This window comes from Cavia porcellus, unplaced genomic scaffold (genome assembly GCF_034190915.1).
Source record: "Cavia porcellus strain 051 isolate PalLab524CR breed Dunkin Hartley unplaced genomic scaffold, mCavPor4.1 scaffold_7, whole genome shotgun sequence".
In the NCBI taxonomy this organism is placed as follows: domain Eukaryota; kingdom Metazoa; phylum Chordata; class Mammalia; order Rodentia; family Caviidae; genus Cavia; species Cavia porcellus.
In genome coordinates this window covers 63,904,994-63,923,178 of record NW_026947490.1, presented here as the reverse complement: position 1 = coordinate 63,923,178, position 18,185 = coordinate 63,904,994, and the positions used below count along the sequence as shown (strand labels likewise).

At 48.0% G+C, this 18,185-nt stretch overlaps 1 protein-coding gene across 4 annotated transcripts in view; it reads left to right on the top strand.

Annotated features, from left to right (window-relative positions):
• Camk1d (calcium/calmodulin dependent protein kinase ID) overlaps positions 1-16,925 on the top strand; it is a 394,453-nt gene extending 377,528 nt beyond the window's left edge. For 2 of the 4 annotated variants that reach the window (XM_063253724.1, XM_063253726.1), the window contains 5 exons: positions 267-379; positions 1,761-1,839; positions 8,032-8,119; positions 9,326-9,443; positions 11,137-16,925. In XM_063253724.1, the coding sequence (XP_063109794.1) occupies positions 267-379; positions 1,761-1,839; positions 8,032-8,119; positions 9,326-9,443; positions 11,137-11,255 (517 nt within the window). In that variant the 3' untranslated portion in view covers positions 11,256-16,925. Of the gene's footprint in view, positions 1-266; positions 380-1,760; positions 1,840-8,031; positions 8,120-9,325; positions 9,448-11,136 lie in introns of all 4 variants that reach the window. The other 2 variants (XM_063253725.1, XM_063253727.1) reach the window with 2 other exon arrangements.
• Positions 16,926-18,185: the final 1,260 nt, after the last annotated feature.

Below are 18,185 nucleotides of genomic sequence, written 5' to 3'. Positions count from 1 at the left end.
GGTTAATACTGTGTAAAGAGTTAAGGTAGACAAGTGTCTGTACAGAGCTCTGTTCATTGCCTGAGTTAACCCTTTTGGCTGGGTATCAAATTGTCACTTTACTTCTGTGTCTCCTGCACCACAGGATGTGTGGACCCTTTGCTAAGCTTGTATTTGTAGCACACCTGTGCAGTTTTCCATATTTTGGTTGACAGTATTTCCAGGCAGCGTGCATACCCACTCCCTGGATATGCAAACTCTCAGCTCTTACCTATCTTGTTTTCCAGGCTCTGTGGCTACCCTCCTTTTTATGATGAAAACGACTCCAAGCTCTTTGAACAGATCCTCAAGGCGGAATATGAATTCGACTCCCCGTACTGGGATGATATCTCTGACTCAGGTAGGTCTGGAAGGACCAGGCCCTGTGGCTCAGAATGAGCCTCAGGCTGCTATGAAAAATGTACATGCCATGATCTGGGTGTAAGCAGCAAACATTTATTTCTCACAGTTCTGGAGGCTGGAAGTGCACGCTCAGAGCCACCAGCACATCTGGTACCTAGGAAGGGTCCACCTTCTCTTTCTTGGATGGTTGTCTTCTTGCTGAGTCCTTACGTAGTGGGTGACAGAATGGAGCTCTCTGGGGTCTCTTTTATGAGGATTCTGTTCTCCTTCCAAAGAGCTCTGCCCTCACAACCTAATCACTTCCTAGTGATGCCATCTTGGAATTTAGGATTCCATCATATGAATCATGGAGTCAGAAATACCAGTTTGTGGCTTCTGAGGAAGCTTCACGAGCTTGGCTTGGGGACAGGCTTGGGATGTCTGACCTGAGCCCAGCCACGTCTCCTGGCCACGTCGCTTATCCACATCTCCTGGCTATACCCCAGTTTGGGTACTTGGGGAGTGAAACATGATTAGCTAACCTATACAGAGCACCTGCCATGTGCCGTCCTAGAGACCGGTCCGTGTGCTAACTTGGTCCTCAGGACAGCCTGTTAAATGAGTGTTACTGTTACTCCCGTTTGACACACAGAGAAGCCAGGGTTGAATAACTGGACTGGAGCCACTCAATATGTGGCAGAGCTGGGATTTGAACCCCAGTTCCAGCTCTCAGTCCTCGTAGCCATGGTGCCACTCTTGAGATGTCCCCAAGGGAGCTTATCACCCTTCTGAGGGGAGAAGGAGCTGCCCCAAGGCTGGGGGAAAGGGGCACAGTGTCTCTGGGCCTGTGTTTCCTCAGTAAGAAAATACCAGTCCATTGAGAGTAGTTAACAGGATGAGGTGAAATTGCAAATGGCACCTTGCCTCCCTTCTCTGAGGAGCTGTTGCAAGGCCATATTTTATTATCTATGTCATTTCCTCCTCACCAGAAACACCCTGCTGCCCAGCCCCAGCCTGGAATATATTCTGCATGACTTATGGAAAGGAACTCCAGGAAAATGCTGTACTTCTGGGCTCAGAAGGGTCCAGCTTTCCCATAGAAGCCCAGTTCTGTGGGGAGTGGGCTGAAATGTGACATATTTTCAGCTAGGACAGGATGTTACGTTCTGTGACCCTGTCCTTTATGTTCCTAATATCCTGCTTCTGGTCTACCATGTCCCCCACCAAACACTCTGTATCCCCCCAGGTGGCATCTGCAGCACTGCAGGTCCCAGTCCCTGTCCTCCCTGATACAGCAGAATGGGGAGCTTGTCCCATCATTTTAGTGGTGTAGATACTGCTGAAGACACATTGCATTTCAAGCCGCCAAGTAATTCTTCCCCTTGTGCCTTTTTGAACAGCAAAAGACTTTATACGGAATCTGATGGAGAAAGACCCAAATAAAAGATACACCTGTGAACAAGCAGCTCGGCACCCGTGGTAAGAAGTCACCCCTGGGAGCACTGTGTCATCGTGTGCCCCTGTGCACTTCCTATTGGCTCTTGTCACCTACGAAACCTGCCCAGGTGTTAGTTTCATCTCCTGTTGTCTGGGGATTTTCTTCTCTCCGCAGCCAACCCTGGAACCGCCTTGTCCCTAGCATATACTCTTCCAATGGTACTCCTGGGACAGTTATTGTGTAGAGTTTCAGTTAGCAGAAAGCTTTTAAGGATCAGATTTATTGAAGGTAATCTCCCAGTGAGACATTAAAATTAGAGTTTCATTCCCTGAATGTATTACTCAGCACTTAAATAAAGTTATGTATATTTTCTCTTTTTAGATGTTTTTCCATTTAGTTTTTCTCAAACTCTGTGTGCCTAGAGCCACCTCAGATTTATGTCACCAAACTTCCTAGTAACTAGCTGTGACATTGTATTTATACCTTGCTTTTCTGAGTCTCAATTCTCTAATCATTGAATGAGAACAACCATACCTAATTCAAAGAGTGAATTAAGAAATAATAGAGATAATAATGGTAAAGACCCAGTGTGCTAGGAATTATAACAAAATACCTGAGATAATCAGTTTTCAAACAGGGAAGGTTTTCAGTCAAGGGTCAGCTGACCCTGTGGATTTGGACCTGTGGCAAGGCAGCTCATCATGGCAGGGAGTGTGTGGCCGAGCAGCCTCTCTGTATGGTGAGAAGGAGGTGGAAGAAAAAGAAACTGATATCCCATAGTCCCATTTGAAGACTCCCAACACCTCCCTGAGGCCCCTCCCCTTAAAGTTTCTATGACCTTCCGATAGCTCCAAGCTGGGGACTAACACAGGGGCTCCTAGGAGAGGTTAAGATCCAAACTGTAGCACACAAAGTAATGAAAATAGGGAACCAGGGTTATAACTGGGTAGGATAGTGCCTGTATAGCGTTATAAGGCTCTGCATTCAATCTGCAGTGCTGAGAAGGGAGAGGGGGAAGAGAAAAGGAGTTCAGGAGGAAGTAGCCCTAAGGAGCGTTGTAAGCCCTGTTCAGCCAACTGTCTCCATAGACCTTCCTCCAGGCTCTCCAGCGCCATGAGCCTTCACAGGAACCTGCCCAGAGGCTGCATCACAGTATTTTAATTCATGGCACCTGCTGTGTGTTGAGACTGTTATGTTTTGGGAACTGTTTGCTATAAAGTGTTGACTCCTGTTTTTGTTTAAAATAACTCCGTGGGATAGACTTTACCCTCATTGCAGACAACTGAAGTAATTTAGCTAACACTATGCAACTGGCTAATGGAAAAGCCAAGGTTCCTGCCAGAACTGTCTCATTCCACAGCGGCGCTCTTGTTCGCCATGCTTACAGGAAAAGAAAAGGGAGAGAAAGAAAAGGGGAGCAGGAGGGATTTTCTGAACAGGCAGTTTTGATTGCGTATAATCTTGGTATTGTTTAATGAGTCACTTTGGACAGCAGGTCCCACTGTGTGATGGCGAGATGGTAAAAGTTTTCTTACTTCATACCCACAGTCTTTAAACCTTCTAAATGTTCAGTATTCTAGAGGAGGAAAAGACCTCAGAAGAGCAGTGATTTGCCTTCTAGTGTTGATTCAGTGATCCCACTCTGCAGGGTGGGGAGAAGGACAGTGAAATCCTGGTCTCCGACTGTTTTTGAAAATCTAAACCATAGTTGCTGGCCTGGGAGAGGAGCAGGATGGCCCTGCAGAGTGTGATGCCTGGGAAGGGGACTCACAGTGGTCAGCAGCAGGGAGAGAGCTCTGCGAGGACAGGCAGATGGGCTGACAATTGCACATCTGTCCACAAGGCTGCAAGTACTTGCTGTTCTGGAGGAAGAGTAGATGGCAGGGACCAGCAGGAGAGGAGAGAGAAGGGAGGGGACAGAAGGGGAGGGGAAAGGCAGGCAGGGACTAACAGGGTACCGTGTGTCTTTCTCTTATTACCTCCGTGGGGAAACTCGTCAGTACTTTGGGCTTCCTCTGCAGAATCCAGATCGTAAATAACATAGCACATCTTTTGGAGGGCTTTCAAGTGGTTCAGTGAGATAGTTTATGCAATAAAGAAGAAACTCTGCCTCCCAGTGCATCTCTATTATGTATGGATTGCTGTTATTTTATTTTATCCTGAGGAATTTGTACTCTGGGTAGCAGGACTCTGCTGGGCAGTAAGCAGGAGATCAGAGGTGATTTTAGAAAGCCCGTCTGGCTTCAGGGTCAAGGATAGGTGGTAGGAGAGGGGGAATGGGAGAAGGGCAGGATGAGGCAGCCAGAGAAAGAACCCACTAGGGGACATGAAGGATGCAGAAGCTCTAGGCACTGGGCGGAGCACTGGTGGGGTGGGCTGAGAGTATTTCCAGGTTTCCAGTTTAAGGGCTGGGAGGCTGATGTGGGAAAAGAAGCAGGCTTGGGTGCAGAGATGAGTTCACCTTGGGTGTGCTGAGAGCCCTCTAGGTGCAGATTGATAGTACGCACAGCACTGGAAATGTGGAGCTTGGGAGAAAAGTCAGGCGGGGACAGCAGTGTCAGAGTCACCAGCTTGGGTCTCATGCGTGGCAGGAGGTATTAGCCTGCATCAGCAAATGCCCCCTAATTCTAAGGGGTTCCCCCTGTGCTCTGTCACTGTTATGGTATACTTCGAGACTCCCAGGAGGACAGATTGAAAAGTGGTAACCACAAATCCATTTGATGTAGACATCACTGTGAGCCCCCACTTACCTGCACTGAAGACAGGGGGATAGAGGTACATGTGGCTGCAGCTGGGAGCTGCAGATAGTAGAGGAAAGACCCCAGCAGGACATAGGCTACTCAGGACCACTGCTTGAGAAGCTGTGGCCCTGAACGTTCATGACACTAGAGAATCTTCCCACTTCACCCAAGCCATTCAGGGTGAGGAGAGACCTCAGAATTGCAAACTCCATCCCCTTGCATCGGGACAGGACACTCCAGACGAGAGGCCCTTGTCCAGGCATTCCTGTGACAGACAGCAAGTACTGCTTACCAGATCCTCCTGTCCCTCTCCCTGGGGATGCCTTCCACTTGGTAGTGGCTTGTGAGGAATCAGCAGGCTGCCAAAGCATGGCCAGAGAGAAGGGGAGGGCATGCAGCAGGGTAGGAACACATCCCATCACAACAAGGCCCCTATCGCTACTTGTTTATCCCAGTCTGATTGGTCTGTGCATGCATCTTGGTTTCATTGATAAGAAAACCAAAGTAAAGAACATGATAGAGATTATTTTTGAAAACTGGAAGTACTAGCTCCGCTCACTGTGCTGGGAAAGAGCTGGATTGCAACTGAGTCTGAAGGCAGGCGAGAGGCAGAATTCCGTCCTCTTCTTTCTCCCTAAGGCCTTTAATTGACCAGATAGGGTCCACTCATGTAACTTGCATTGCTCCTATCTACTGATTGAAATGTTAATGTTATCTAAAAACACTTTCACGGCAACATCCATACTAGCATTTGGCCAAATGTTTGAGTGCTGTGTCCTAGCCCAGTTAACCATCTGCTCCTGAGCTCCAGAGGGTTGCCTGGGACTTTCTCCCTGCTGCCAGAATGGCTGCCATGGGAGCTTTGGTTGGCTCTGGGAACTGAGATGCAGCCCAAGAATCTGGTAAAGCATTCCTGGAATTCATGCTAAGCATCACCAAGCAAGAGGCTAGAACCAGAGCCGTGGAGATAGAGTAGACCTCATGCAAAATATTAAGGGAAGCTGAGTCAGGAGGATCCCCAGTTTGGGCCCAGCCTGGACAATTTAGCAACTTGGTAAGACCTTATCTCAAAGTATAAAAAGTGAATAAAGAGTTAGTGATGTAACTCCATGCTAAGACCTTGGACTCAATCCCCCTTACCACAAAAGTAAAACAAAACAAAGAAACCTGTCAAGGAGAGAGATCTTTGATGATCTCTGAGTGGAGAAAGACAGCAAGACAAGCTGCAAAAGCTGTGTTTATGTAAATACCATCTGCATAGTTAAAGTAGGGTTGGACTCAGCAGACAGATGTCAATGAAATGTGTTTGCCTATAGATTTATAAATCTGTCTGTTTACAGATTCTTAAAGTTTTCTGTGTCATTGGTGTTGAGGCCCCCCAGCTCCAATTTTTTTGCTGAACACTGCTCAAGCTAGAGCTACCAGCGCTGTTGCTGGAAACTTCCTGGCAGCAGCTATTTTTATCATGGCGCCCAGGGGAGGAGGATTGTATCCTTTCATTGTGACCCAAGGTGGTAGTACCCCTCAGGCTACATGACAGGGATCCCAAGGGCCACCTGCTGCCCAGTGTGACTCTGATCCAGTGGCAGCCAGCCAGGGACTATGGGAGAGAGCAGGAGACATTCCTCACAAAGCTCAGAGTTGCATTTTCCATACTGCCGAGCCCACCATAGCCCACAGCAGAGGCACGGGGAGGAGAAGCCAGGCACCCGGCTCAGACTCAAGGTGCCGGAGACCACACTGCTGACAGGCAGGTACCGCACGAATCCCAGAGTCCCTGACACCGCCTCCCCAGCCTGTTTGGTTTGGAGCCTGCCTCTAGCAGTGCTTGGCCTGAGGAATTCCATACTTTCTACCACGTGGCCCAGTTATTTCCAAGAACGAGCTGGCCACTGGCACATGGGAACTGGCACCCTTCCCTGACTGTGCAGCTTTTAAAAATGGTCCAGGAGGAAGCACTCCCTTGGGCTCTGGGAGAAAAAGTTTGATAAAGATGCCCACAGTTCCCCAGACCTCTTCGTTCCTCTACTTCAGATTTGCCCTTCAACTGTAATATTTCCATTTCCCTGATGTGTGTCTGGGGAGAGAGGATGATTGGCAGCTGTAAGAACTGGAAACTGGTTCATTTTGGTTACTTCAGAGCATCCTCTTGGCTGTTTGCAGCCCCGCTGGGATGAGAGAGACTCGAGTACCTTACAGGGGGAGGTTGCCCGTTGCTGGGAATAGCAGACAGGATTCTAAACATAGGCCAGCCTGGCACAGACTCACTGTCCAGACCCTGGACCATGCTTGCAATACTCAAGTGAAAGAAAAGCCATGTGGGGTGATCTCTTGCCTGAATAACCCCTGAGCCCGTTCCTTATATCGCCCGAAGCAATTTGAAGTCACAGCCTGTGACACCTGGCCTTGACCTGAGGTGTGTCCAGGCCAGTCGCGGTATAAGAGTTTCACAGTACTTTCCAGCCAGGAAGTGCGATCCATGACTTTGCAGCCTGCCCTACAATTTTTCCAAGATTGAATAAATCCTTTCTTAGGTACCAGATACTGATCTAGCATTGACTGGTTTTGTGTGAAGTGGGAGCAGGAAGATGGAAGGAAAAAAGGCCAGGGTAGACTGAGAGCAGAACGTGGCTCCCTGCAGGGCAGGTCACATGGCTGGACATAGGGAAAGAGCACTATGTGCGGAGATGGATGTGTGGGAGAGAAGGGTGGGCTGAACACAACCTCCAGAGATTCCTAAGATGAGAGCGTAAGCCAGAAAAAAGGGGGTGTCACGCAATCAAAGAAGAGAGGGAGGAGGGAGGAAGAGTAGGGTGACAGTGATGAGCACATCTGAGTTCGTCCCTGCTCAGGAACAAGCAATAACTACAACAGAGGTGGCCCAGGACCATCCAGGACCAGCTCACTGCAGAGTAGATGTGAAGTTCTGAAAACTGTCTTGGAAATGCAGACGTAGAAGACCAGGAAACAGGGCTGGACCGAGGCTGTAAATCTTCTCACAGGGCACCAAGAAAGGGCAGGCACAGGGCTTGTGGCATTGCGGGCAGAATGTCACTGCAGAGCCCAGCTCAGCTGGTGTGGAATAGAAGGAGCTGTGAGACCCCAGGTGTGAGACGTTGGTGCAGAGCTCCTGGGGCGGGCATAGAGTAGGGGTCTTGGGTACAAGGAAACCAGCAGCCAGGCCCCGAGCAGCCAGGGAGGAAGTAGGAGAGCACAGAGGTAGAGCACCAGGGCCTCAAGCTGGTGCTGAACAGGGAGGACTCATGAAGGAGCAGGAGGGAGATGAGGCAGGCAGTGGGGTACACCAGGACGGGGTGGGGCGATAGTCGGAGGGGTACGGAGTACAGAAGGGCTCAGTGAGATGGGGAGTAGCATGTGTGGATTTAGGGACAAGTTGGTCACCCTCTCACCAGCCTATTTTCCTGAAGACAAGAAGCAGCTTTCTGTACCCAGTGGCTCGGCACCAAAGAAATCTCTTTGCTTTTGTTTCAGGATCGCTGGTGACACCGCGCTCTGCAAAAACATCCACGAGTCTGTGAGCGCCCAGATCCGGAAGAATTTTGCAAAAAGCAAATGGAGAGTAAGTGCCGTGTTTACTGACTGTCCTGGGCCTTTACCCCTCTCCTGACACTCGCTCTGCTGCTGTGCGACCCTGTCTATTTCTAAAAGTTACTGTCTCCCAAGAGTGGAGAGAAACCCCCAGAACCTCAGTAATGTTGCTCATTTTAATTGAAAATGGTTAAGGCTTGGAATTCATGTCATGGTGTAAGAGGGATCAAGTGTGTCATTGAACATTTCCCCTCCGTGACCCAGAGACAGCCGTTACACCAGCTCTTCCCTTCCTTATTCCCTGATCACTGTGCCCCTTCAGCTCACTTTCCTGTGTTGGAGAGTTTTTTACAGTGAGAATGGAGAGGACAAAGAAAACAGAAAATCTGCATTTAAGTCATCAATATTTTCTGGTAAAAATTTGATAGAGTTAAACACAGCATTTCTGCGTTCGTCTATTAGAACCTAAACGCTATATTCTAATTAGCATAGAGCTAGCTGTCTTGCCATGAAAGCTTGTATAGAGACAAAATTAATTCCACTGACCTATTTTATTCATCAGAGATGCATTACTTAGGACAAAAGTACCATGTATAGGAATGTAAATACTATTCTAAAATCACATTTTACAACATTAAGCTTTATAATACATTTTATTCTAAAGGTCAGTTCTCTTAAATTATGGAGAGAATGTTTCATATTTGTTCTATAAGCTTATGGTGTCAGAAGAAAACTATTTTTAAATATCCAAAATACATTTTGATGGGAAGTGGGTTTGAACAAATTCACACACCTTGGGGAAGGAGCAGTGTAAGTTGTCTTCCTAAAGTATCCTGAGAAGAAGTTATAGTAGATGTTGTAAACGGGAAAGAAACTGCTCAGAGGGAAATTTTATTGTTTGATCAACCTTGCATGCCTGTATCTGGTGGCCTGAGCAGTTCCTTTCAGGATAACAATACGCAATATAGCGACCATTGTTAAATTCCTGTCATCTTGTTTTGAAATCCTATGTTGCTGTTGTTTTTTTGTTTGTTGTTGTCATCATTTTGCGTTTGTTCTTGTTTTTTAATTGTTTGCCTCTATTTTTTTTCTCTTTGAAAGAAAGAGGATCCTGAGAATGTTTGAAGACATGTACCATGCTTAGGGTACACAGAGAAATTACAAGAAGCCATCAGAGTGTTTTCTAAGTTGCTGGATATTTTGCCTGGCTCATTTCGTTTTCTTTCTCAACTTTCAGCAAGCGTTTAATGCCACGGCGGTGGTGAGGCACATGAGGAGGCTACATCTCGGCAGCAGCCTGGACAGCTCAAGTGCAAGTGTTTCAAGCAGCCTCAGTCTGGCCAGCCAAAAAGATTGTGCGTATGTAGCGAAACCTGAATTCTTGAGCAGGCCTCTGGGCTCACACTGGGTGGAGAGCAGGCAGGAATCTGGGCCGAGATTCTCCTGTGTGCCAGGCACTTCCAGTGCTGGCTCCCACTTCACACTCACAACCACCCCTTGGGCGGTTTTTAATATAGTCTTAGATATTCATGCACCCTGTTTAGCAATGAGACACCTGCGGCTTGGGTTTCACAGGGCCAGGCATGTGTGGATCTGGTCTGTCTCCTCCTCCTGAGGGCACAGAGCTGATGCTCTGTGGGTTGAGGAAGGAGGGCCGAGACTCCTGGCAGGCTGATCTCATGAAGTTATTTGCGAAGACCATTGCAGTGGGAATAATAGTCAGGTACTTTGTGGTCCTGCGTCTTTGCATGACTAGGACTTCCTTGAGGGCACACACAGGCTCTTCTCTCCTTCGCCTCCCTTTCTGCATGTGTCCTACCAGTGGCTCCTCCCTGGAGCAGTTACCTGAGTCCCCATGGGCCCTCCTGTCTGGCACTGAGCTGCTCTTTAGCTTGACCCACTGTGGGCATTATGCTCCTGCCCATCTGGCTCAGAAAAGGGCTTGCTTCTCTCTTAGCAGTTATCCTGGCTCATTCGGGACTGGCTGGTGTTTACATTTCCCAAGATGTTTCCATGCACGTCACACACCACTGTTGACCATATTTACTTGCCACCTGTATTCTTCCACCTCTGGTCAAGGGAAACCCCACATTGACACACACACTCTCTCTTTTTCTCTGTCTCTGTCTCACTCTCACTCTCATTCTGTTGTTTGCTTTTGGAGTTAGAAGAATTGAGCCCTTTTTATTTTGATAAGTTGTCCAGGCCAGAATTGAATTTATGATCCTCCTGCCTGAGCCTCCCAGGGGGCTAGAATTATAGGCATGTGCTACCACGCCTGTACCTCACTGAGTTTTAAAGTCATACACCAGTGAAGCCGTCCCAATAGTTGATTTTATAGATTCCCCTGTGTCCCAGTATACAGAGCTCTTGGTGCACATGTGCTATCAGAGGCAAATGGCTGCTTGTATGTCTTGCACTGTGGCCTTCTCAGGGTGACGCTTCTGTCCAGTGAGGCATTAGTGCAGCCCAAGAGGAATTCTTGTAGGTCAAGGGGCTGCTGAGTTCACACAGGACCAGGTGAATGACCTCATTTCAAGGTGTTCTGTGTCAGAAAATGCTTCTTGCTAGAAGTATAGATTACAAACTGCTCATCCTTAAAATACCTCCTTCCTGGAGCTGTTGCAAAAGTGAACAATTCTTACAAAGCTAGCCTGTATTGTATGCCTCCCCAGTACCTAGAACATAGTAAGTGCTCAATAAATAGGGCCTCCTGTATCACGGAGACTGAAACTTGTTTCCAAAGCAATTATACTGAAAAAAAGAGAGGCAAGCTGGGTCGAAGGACAAAGCATCTGAAACACATTGCAGAGGTTTTCCTGTGGGGAATGCGTATGTAGTCTGGAGTCACAGGTGGCAGATAGCTAGAGTGTGAGTTTAGTATGCACAGGACCCTTGGGTTTAATCCTGAGTGCCACCAAAACAAATAAATTCAAATACATAAGAGCTTGGTCCCCGAAACCTAGCCCATCTGGCCCCCACGTGGGAAGGGAGAGCACCGATTGGCTGCTGGAGCACTGAACCCCGTGTACCTCTGTCCCTCTGCAGGCCTGGCACCTTCCACGCTCTGTAGTTTCATTTCCTCTTCGTCGGGGGTCTCAGGAGTCGGAGCCGATCGGAGACCCAGGCCCACCACTGTGACGACAGTGCACACTGGAAGCAAGTGACCGGCTCTGGAGGTGGGACCCAGGGAGCGGGTCCAGGGAAGGGGAGCCCCGGGGCCACCCTGCTGGTGCCTCCATTGAGACCCTACCCCTGCCTGCATGGTGCACCTTTCTGCGTAGGACTGGAAGACAAGTTTTTTATGGCCATATTTTATACTGCAATTCTGAAGTGTTCATTTCTCACAAACTGTACTGAACTCGAGGGGAGCTGGATCAGTGGGGTCTGGTGCTGTAAATACGAATCTTGCAAAGCTCTAACTAAACGGACCGTCTTCTTCCTCCCCACCCCCCAGTTCTGTCATTTCTATTCTTTGCAGTGTAGACAGCCATCTAGGTTGTATTTTTTCATGGAAAAAAAAATGGTTTCAACTGGATTATTTAAGTATTGGTAAATATTGTGCACTATCAGTTTATCCCTTTGAAGTATGTCTTTGCTCTGTATCTCAGTTACATAACCTATATTGTTTGCTCTTCAATAGTTCTGTGTTAATCTTTAAGAGATTTTTTTTCTTCCAAGGAGAATTTAAAGATATTTTTAAAAATTCTAATAAGGAGATCAAGAATCTGTCTCCCAGGCTAAGAATGAACTTTATTTCCCTTTCTCTCCCCTTTATGGGAGGGTCAGCTCTGAATGAAGGTGTCCTGGCAGCTCTGGGGGGCTGTCTGCCCTCCAGCTTTGGGGAGCATATGCAGAACCCCCCACCATGGCTACTTCAGCAAGCCCCATGTCACCCACAGCAAGAGGAAGAAGCCTGCTCCTCGAGACCCATAGCCAGACTTCACAGCGAACCATGCTCTATGAATGCAAGACCCACAAAGGCAGGATTCAAGAGTGTCCCTTCCCCAAGGGACAGGCTGCCATTTGTGTAAGGTGACCCTGCATGCAGCCCTCCTTCTCATGAGGGATAACAGATGAAACTCTAATCTCAGCTATGCAGTTTTAAAATGAATCTCTTTCTGTTTTTCTAAAACACATTTCTAATCTTATATTTAAAATGACCTCCAAAATGCACACACACAACACGCAACCACGCACACACACACACATTTCTGTACATTTTTACCCAGCTTCAAAGAAGAAACTATTTTTCTGGGGTGATGCAAAGAGGTGACCGCCAAGCAGAACGCTGGTCACTGCAGAAACAGCCTCATAGAGGCCCTGCCGATGCACAAAGCCACTGTCATGGGGGATCAAAGCAAAGGCCTATGGTTTTAGGGTCACCAGTTACCCCAGTTATCTGGCACTGAAGGATTTCCCAGGATGTAGGTTGACTTCTATTGCTAAAACTGGGGCTGGCCCAGGAAAACCAGGCCACCACAGGAAAACCACGTGGAGGCTGGGTGTGCAGGACAGAGTGAGCACAGCGTGCGACCCCAAGCCAGCCTAGAGGGAGGCTGTCTCATGGAACCAGGCAGTGGAGCCCAGCGTTCCTCACACCATCCGGCATGCGTGGGCTCGGCTCCACAGCCTCTTACCCCACTGTGCTCCTGGGGTCCCTGCTGGTCCAGTGACTTCCTTGATTGCTGCCTCCATGCTGCAGTCCTGCAGATGACCAGGTGTGGAAGGTCCTCTTGGGCAAAACTTTGTTACTTCTATACTTTGCCTGTGTTTAGCAATGCCTCCTTGCCACACACACACACAGCGTTACCAGGCTCACAGCCCCGGCTGTCCTCCCTAAGGACACCGGTGTAGGAAGTATAAGGACAGCTAAAAATACAAGAGGTTGGTACCTGTTCCCATATGCCTCAGAGGCAGACTCCCGCTTGGCTTCTGTCACACAAGTACACGGGGTGAGAATTCAAGCTATCACTCTTTCAGACCTGCAAAAAGCCTGGAAACGTCTTATGAAATGACAACAGGCCCAGTTAAGAAGCAAGTGTCACCTGCATTGGAGACATCAGCCTCTTCCCTTAAGGTAGACAATGACTTAAGTGTTAGAAGCATATTTGAGAAAACTAAGGAGTCCGTCTAGGTTTATGAGTGTGTTGCTTATGAATTAGTGTCACGGACACATTCAGAGTCATACAGTATAAGGAAAAAATTAAATAAGAAGTTAAGGGGGTAATAATTAACTTGAGTATGGTACTTCTGGGGTGAACGTAAGTCATTATGAGGTTTTTGTGCTACATGTTATATGCAACCATTTGCAATTGGAAAACCATTAAGCCAAATTCTGCTACTGGTGATGAAAATATTGTCTGGAGCTGACTTGGGAGGTGTACATTATATTCAGTTCATTTGAAAGTGTCTTGGGCCTGAAAAGTGTGGCACAGGGAAGAGTGGTACCTCGCAGAGGCATCCACCATGCCCACTGGTTTCAGAATGAACAGAGAAAGGCTCCCTTCCAACAGCAGTGGGTGTTATTTATGTTTCATTATAAAACGGGAGAACACAGAGTGGACCTTTGCTTAAAACCTGATAAATGGAGGCTGAGTCCTGGGCCACTGGCTGACGCCAGATTCCACCAGCATTAGCTCAGCATCTCCTCCATGTGCTCAGTGTGTCTGGCTGAAGCCAAGGATGGCACCTGGCACCTCTTGGGGTTCTTCTCTTGCCCTTCTCCCCCTTGGTCTCTTCATCTTCTCAGTGCAAGTGGGTTTTTTGTTCTCATGGAGATAAAAGAGCAGGCTTTCCCTCTGCTGCCAGCCTGTTCCGCCCTGATCTTCAGTTCCTAAGTGAGACAGGAAGAACAGCTACTACTCATCTGAACCAACAGAGAGTGGCACCCACACTTAGGCCCCAGCAGGCCTGCCGCTTGTCATTCCTACCCAGGGGACCCTTTTGGCTGGGCTGTTCCTGCCTCACCATAGCCCTGCTTTCCAGAGCCACTGAGGTCTGGAGCCTCAGACAGGGAAAGGGCACAGGAGCTGGAGCGGGGAAAAACAGGGCATGTCTAGGTGGCAGGCACAGAGGAAAGAGAAGCCGCCATCCCCCAAAGCACCTGGCCCCCTTGGAGAATAGAGACGATAACCCACCCCCTTCAAATCTCCTCTTAAAAGGAAGAATTATGCAGCTAGCATGCAAAAAAAAAATGTAGGCATGGCTTAATGTTTTTGACTTTGATCCTTGTTTCTAAAATCTGGAGAATGGGGATCAACCCCTGGGACACGGGCTTGTGGCTTTGAGAGGGTCCCACTATCTAACTCATTCTTAGCATAGTATCCAGGGACCTGGGCATTTAGGGCTGGGGCTTCTTTCTGAAGCCACTGTGGCTGAACAGACAAAGGTTTGGCTTTTAGAAATCATTAGCTGTGCAATAAAAAGAATCAGTCCCAGACTCAGTTTACCCACCCAGCATTAACCTCATGCTGTGCATTTGTCCCCCTTAGCGTCCTGTGTGGCCTGGGTAGACTATCAGTGTGGGAGAGACTGCCCTTTGGAGCAAAGGCCAAGGAAAAGGGAACTTCATTGGTTCCCTGGTGAATCAGGATTGATTCCGTGGTGTAATGACACTTAGCATGAGTAACCCATTGGCTCTCACATTTTAGGAGCAGTTTTAAAGAGAAAGAAAAGACCATATCCCAGTGGAGCTAGACAAGGTGTTTTAGAGCTCTGGATGCCCAGATCCTGAGTTAGAAATGTTTTTCATTCTGGGGAAGCCACGGTGGAGCCACAGAGGCAGAGCCAAGGACAGGGGTCCCAGGCTAGGACCTGCTCCAGTCCACAGTATGCTCTCCGGGTAACCCCCATGCAGTGCTGATGGAGCTCCTTTGCAGCATGCAAAGAGGGCGAGGGCTGGCAAAGAGCAGTTCCTCCCATCTTCCATGGCAGAAGTCAGACAAATAAGTCTCCTAGGTCTGCAGAGTCCCGCGGGCAAGTGGCACGAAGGTTCTTCCTTTCTGCCAGTGCAGGAGCCCCTGCATGTCCCGCAGTCTTCTTCCTCCTGTTCCTCCACAGGGTTTGCCTTGTCCTGAAACACATTCCAGACCAAACACTGTTCAGTTTGTTTCCAAAAGAAAAAAACTATGTATATAAGTCTATGTCATCTACCACTGTTCTTAGGGGGTACCTGGTCCTATGCGGGGGCTGTAAGCGCATTTGACCTTTGTCCAAGGTGTTCCAATCCTTTCATGTTTCAGAACTGAAAGTGTAAGGTTAAAAAAGCTGATCTGGGAGAACAGATTGGTAAAACAGGGATTCACTTCCTGAGACCGCCAAGGGCATTCGCGTGCAGATGAGATAGCTTGAACACCCCTTGGGTGGCAGGAACATGTAAGGAAGAAGAGGAGCAGGAAGACAAAAGCCCATGTCCCCTCACAAGGTCCCTTCTTCGAGGTCCCAGTGCATCATGGTACGCGCACAGGAGCTGGCCCTGCTGCGAAGCCCACCATGCATGACGGCTATAGCCTGGCCTGCCTCCTGCTCCAGCAGTAGCCACACCTCCAGAATCTTCCCAAAAGACTTCCCCCTTTCCAGATGTCCCTGCCACCCGCAGTGGGAGCAGCTAACCTTGTGGCTTTGGGAGCTTTGCTTCCGCAAACCTAATGGCTGTGCATTTGGAAGCCGAACACCTAGCATGTGACCGCCAAGTCTGGTTTTGTGGACAAAGCAAACTATGGAATGGCTTTTCGGTGTCCGTATCTTTCTACACCAAAGGGACAAACTGTGGCATTCGCCCTTTGTACTAAGGCTGCTTCTGCATTCATCTGTTTTTAACCTTTTTGTCTCCAGGGAATTTCTTATGTGATCATTATGTCATCTGATGATTTGCTGTGTTATTTTATGTATAGGTGATTTGATTTTCCTATGAGCAGGAAAAAGAAAATGAGAGAAAGATTTGAGGCTTTAGTCATAGAGACAGCACTAGGGATGCAAAACCCTCAAGTGCTACCTAAGCTGCTGCTTAAGAGAAAATCTTATTGTGAACAGACTAGGATTCCTAGCCCTCCACAAAGCCTATTTTGGGTGAAAGGGCCTTGGGGAAGAGTTGGCAGCCAGGCTGTGACAAGGAAGGAGAGGAGCAGTTCTGATGTTTGTCCTGCAGCACTGAAGCCTGCTAGTCTCTTTGTGGGACACCTGGCTGTTTGGGGGTAATGTGAGATACTATCCAAATGTCAGTAGTGCCGGGGGTTTAGCCCAGTGACACAGCACCTCCCTGGCAAGTGCAAGGTCCTGAGTGTGATTCCAGGTACCAAAACAAATGTCAACAGAAAAGCTGCAAGATTGCAGTAGCATCTTCATCTAGAATGACAGGGTGGTACATTTCAGAGAACATTTACCTTGGTCCCGCACTCAAGGAAAAAGACATCAAAGGTACATTCTGCCCAGAATCAACATTGGAACATTTTCCAAATTAGCTTTTGTAGCTATACATAATCTTCCCCTTGTTTTGACAACACCCCCCTACAGTAAGCATGTTTTCCAGACGCTTACAATGTCGAATCCAGGAACCGTCCCCATGTCTACTATTAACAGGCTTGCAATTGGTTCAGTTTTTCCATTACAAAAAAAATGCTTGTCCAAAAGAAGAGAAACTGCATTTATCCCATGCATGTAATAAACTGCAAGAAGTTTAACCCCCATAGGTTTGCAGCACTGCAAAATTGTTCATGGGTCTATGTCGCAAATGATTCTCTGCCTTGACAATCATGTAAACATATCGAAGTTTCTATCATAATGGCAAGATTGATGAATTCTTGTTTTCCTCCAATAAAGACAGTTAATCACCTTCAGCTATGAGTGGGCTTTTTCTTTTGTAATGAGCAAGATATGGTGTCATATCGTGTTAAGTGTTTCCTGAAGGAAAATAGGACATCTTCAATCCCTTACTTGCTGGATTATTCTGATCTTAGCAGACAGACAGACAGATTAATTCTATATCCTTTATCTGGCCCGGTTTAAGAAAGACTTAGCAAGAGAAACTGTACCTAGTTGCATTTTCTTCATTGCAAAACCTATGTTAAATCCCCCAAAGAGCACCCCAGTTAGTCTCTTTGTAACGTCATATGTATGTATGTATGTGTTTGTGCATGCATGCACCATGCCAGGGAATTCAAATGACAAGCAGTAGGGACTGATTTCCAGGCTGTGCCCTGCCTGCCACCCGTGCACCCTAGCTCAGAGACAAGACGCTTAAGGCACCATTTGGGAGCTGCTGGCTTGGATGGGCCCTGAAGACCGTGGAGCATTAGGCTGTGGGTCCACAGGGACTTTTACCACTTTTACAAGGCTTTCTCTAAAAGCACTAGCTGGGAACTCAGAATCAAAGCCCAGGTTCCAGAGGGGTTCATCTGGCCACTTTTGTTTTGGGATGTGAGAGATAAGGGACACATTAGCTTTCAGGAGGCTGTCACCAAGGGGCTGGTACATAGAAAGGCACTTTCTAGATCTCCTGAGGTCTTACTCTGTTCAAACATGGTTGCCCTGCCTTGTCTTACTCACTGATGGGAAAGCCAAGGGCCTGGCCATTCATTCGGACTATTGGCAGCCATGAAATTAGACCCAGGTGCCCTCAAAGCCTGCAATCCCCCTCTCATCTCTTTCCCCTCCTGGGTCCCACTGGTGCCTTTTGTTAAACCCATTCATGAGTTTCATGCCTTTGTTCATGTATGTATCCAACACTTTGAGCATCAGCTGTATTCAAGGATTTTCACTGACAGTGAGAAAAACTGAGTAAATCCAACCAGAATCCTCCCCTGCAGGCAAAAAAGAGGGAACACGTAAGCCTGGGAGGAAGGGCAGAGTTTGGGCAGGAAGGATTTAGCAGGAAAACGTGAGCAAGGGTGTGGAGGCTGGGAATAGTCTGCCGACAGACGAGTGCATATTTCTTCAGATGAGCGCATGGGATGCAGCCAAATTGTGGAGAGGGAGGTGGGCTGGGGAGGCTAGTGTCTAACAATAGCTACTTTGACCATTGTGCCTTACCGGCCACTTACAAGCTGAGTGCATCCCATTCGGGGGTCACATTTTGTCATCGGCCTCACCAAGAAAGG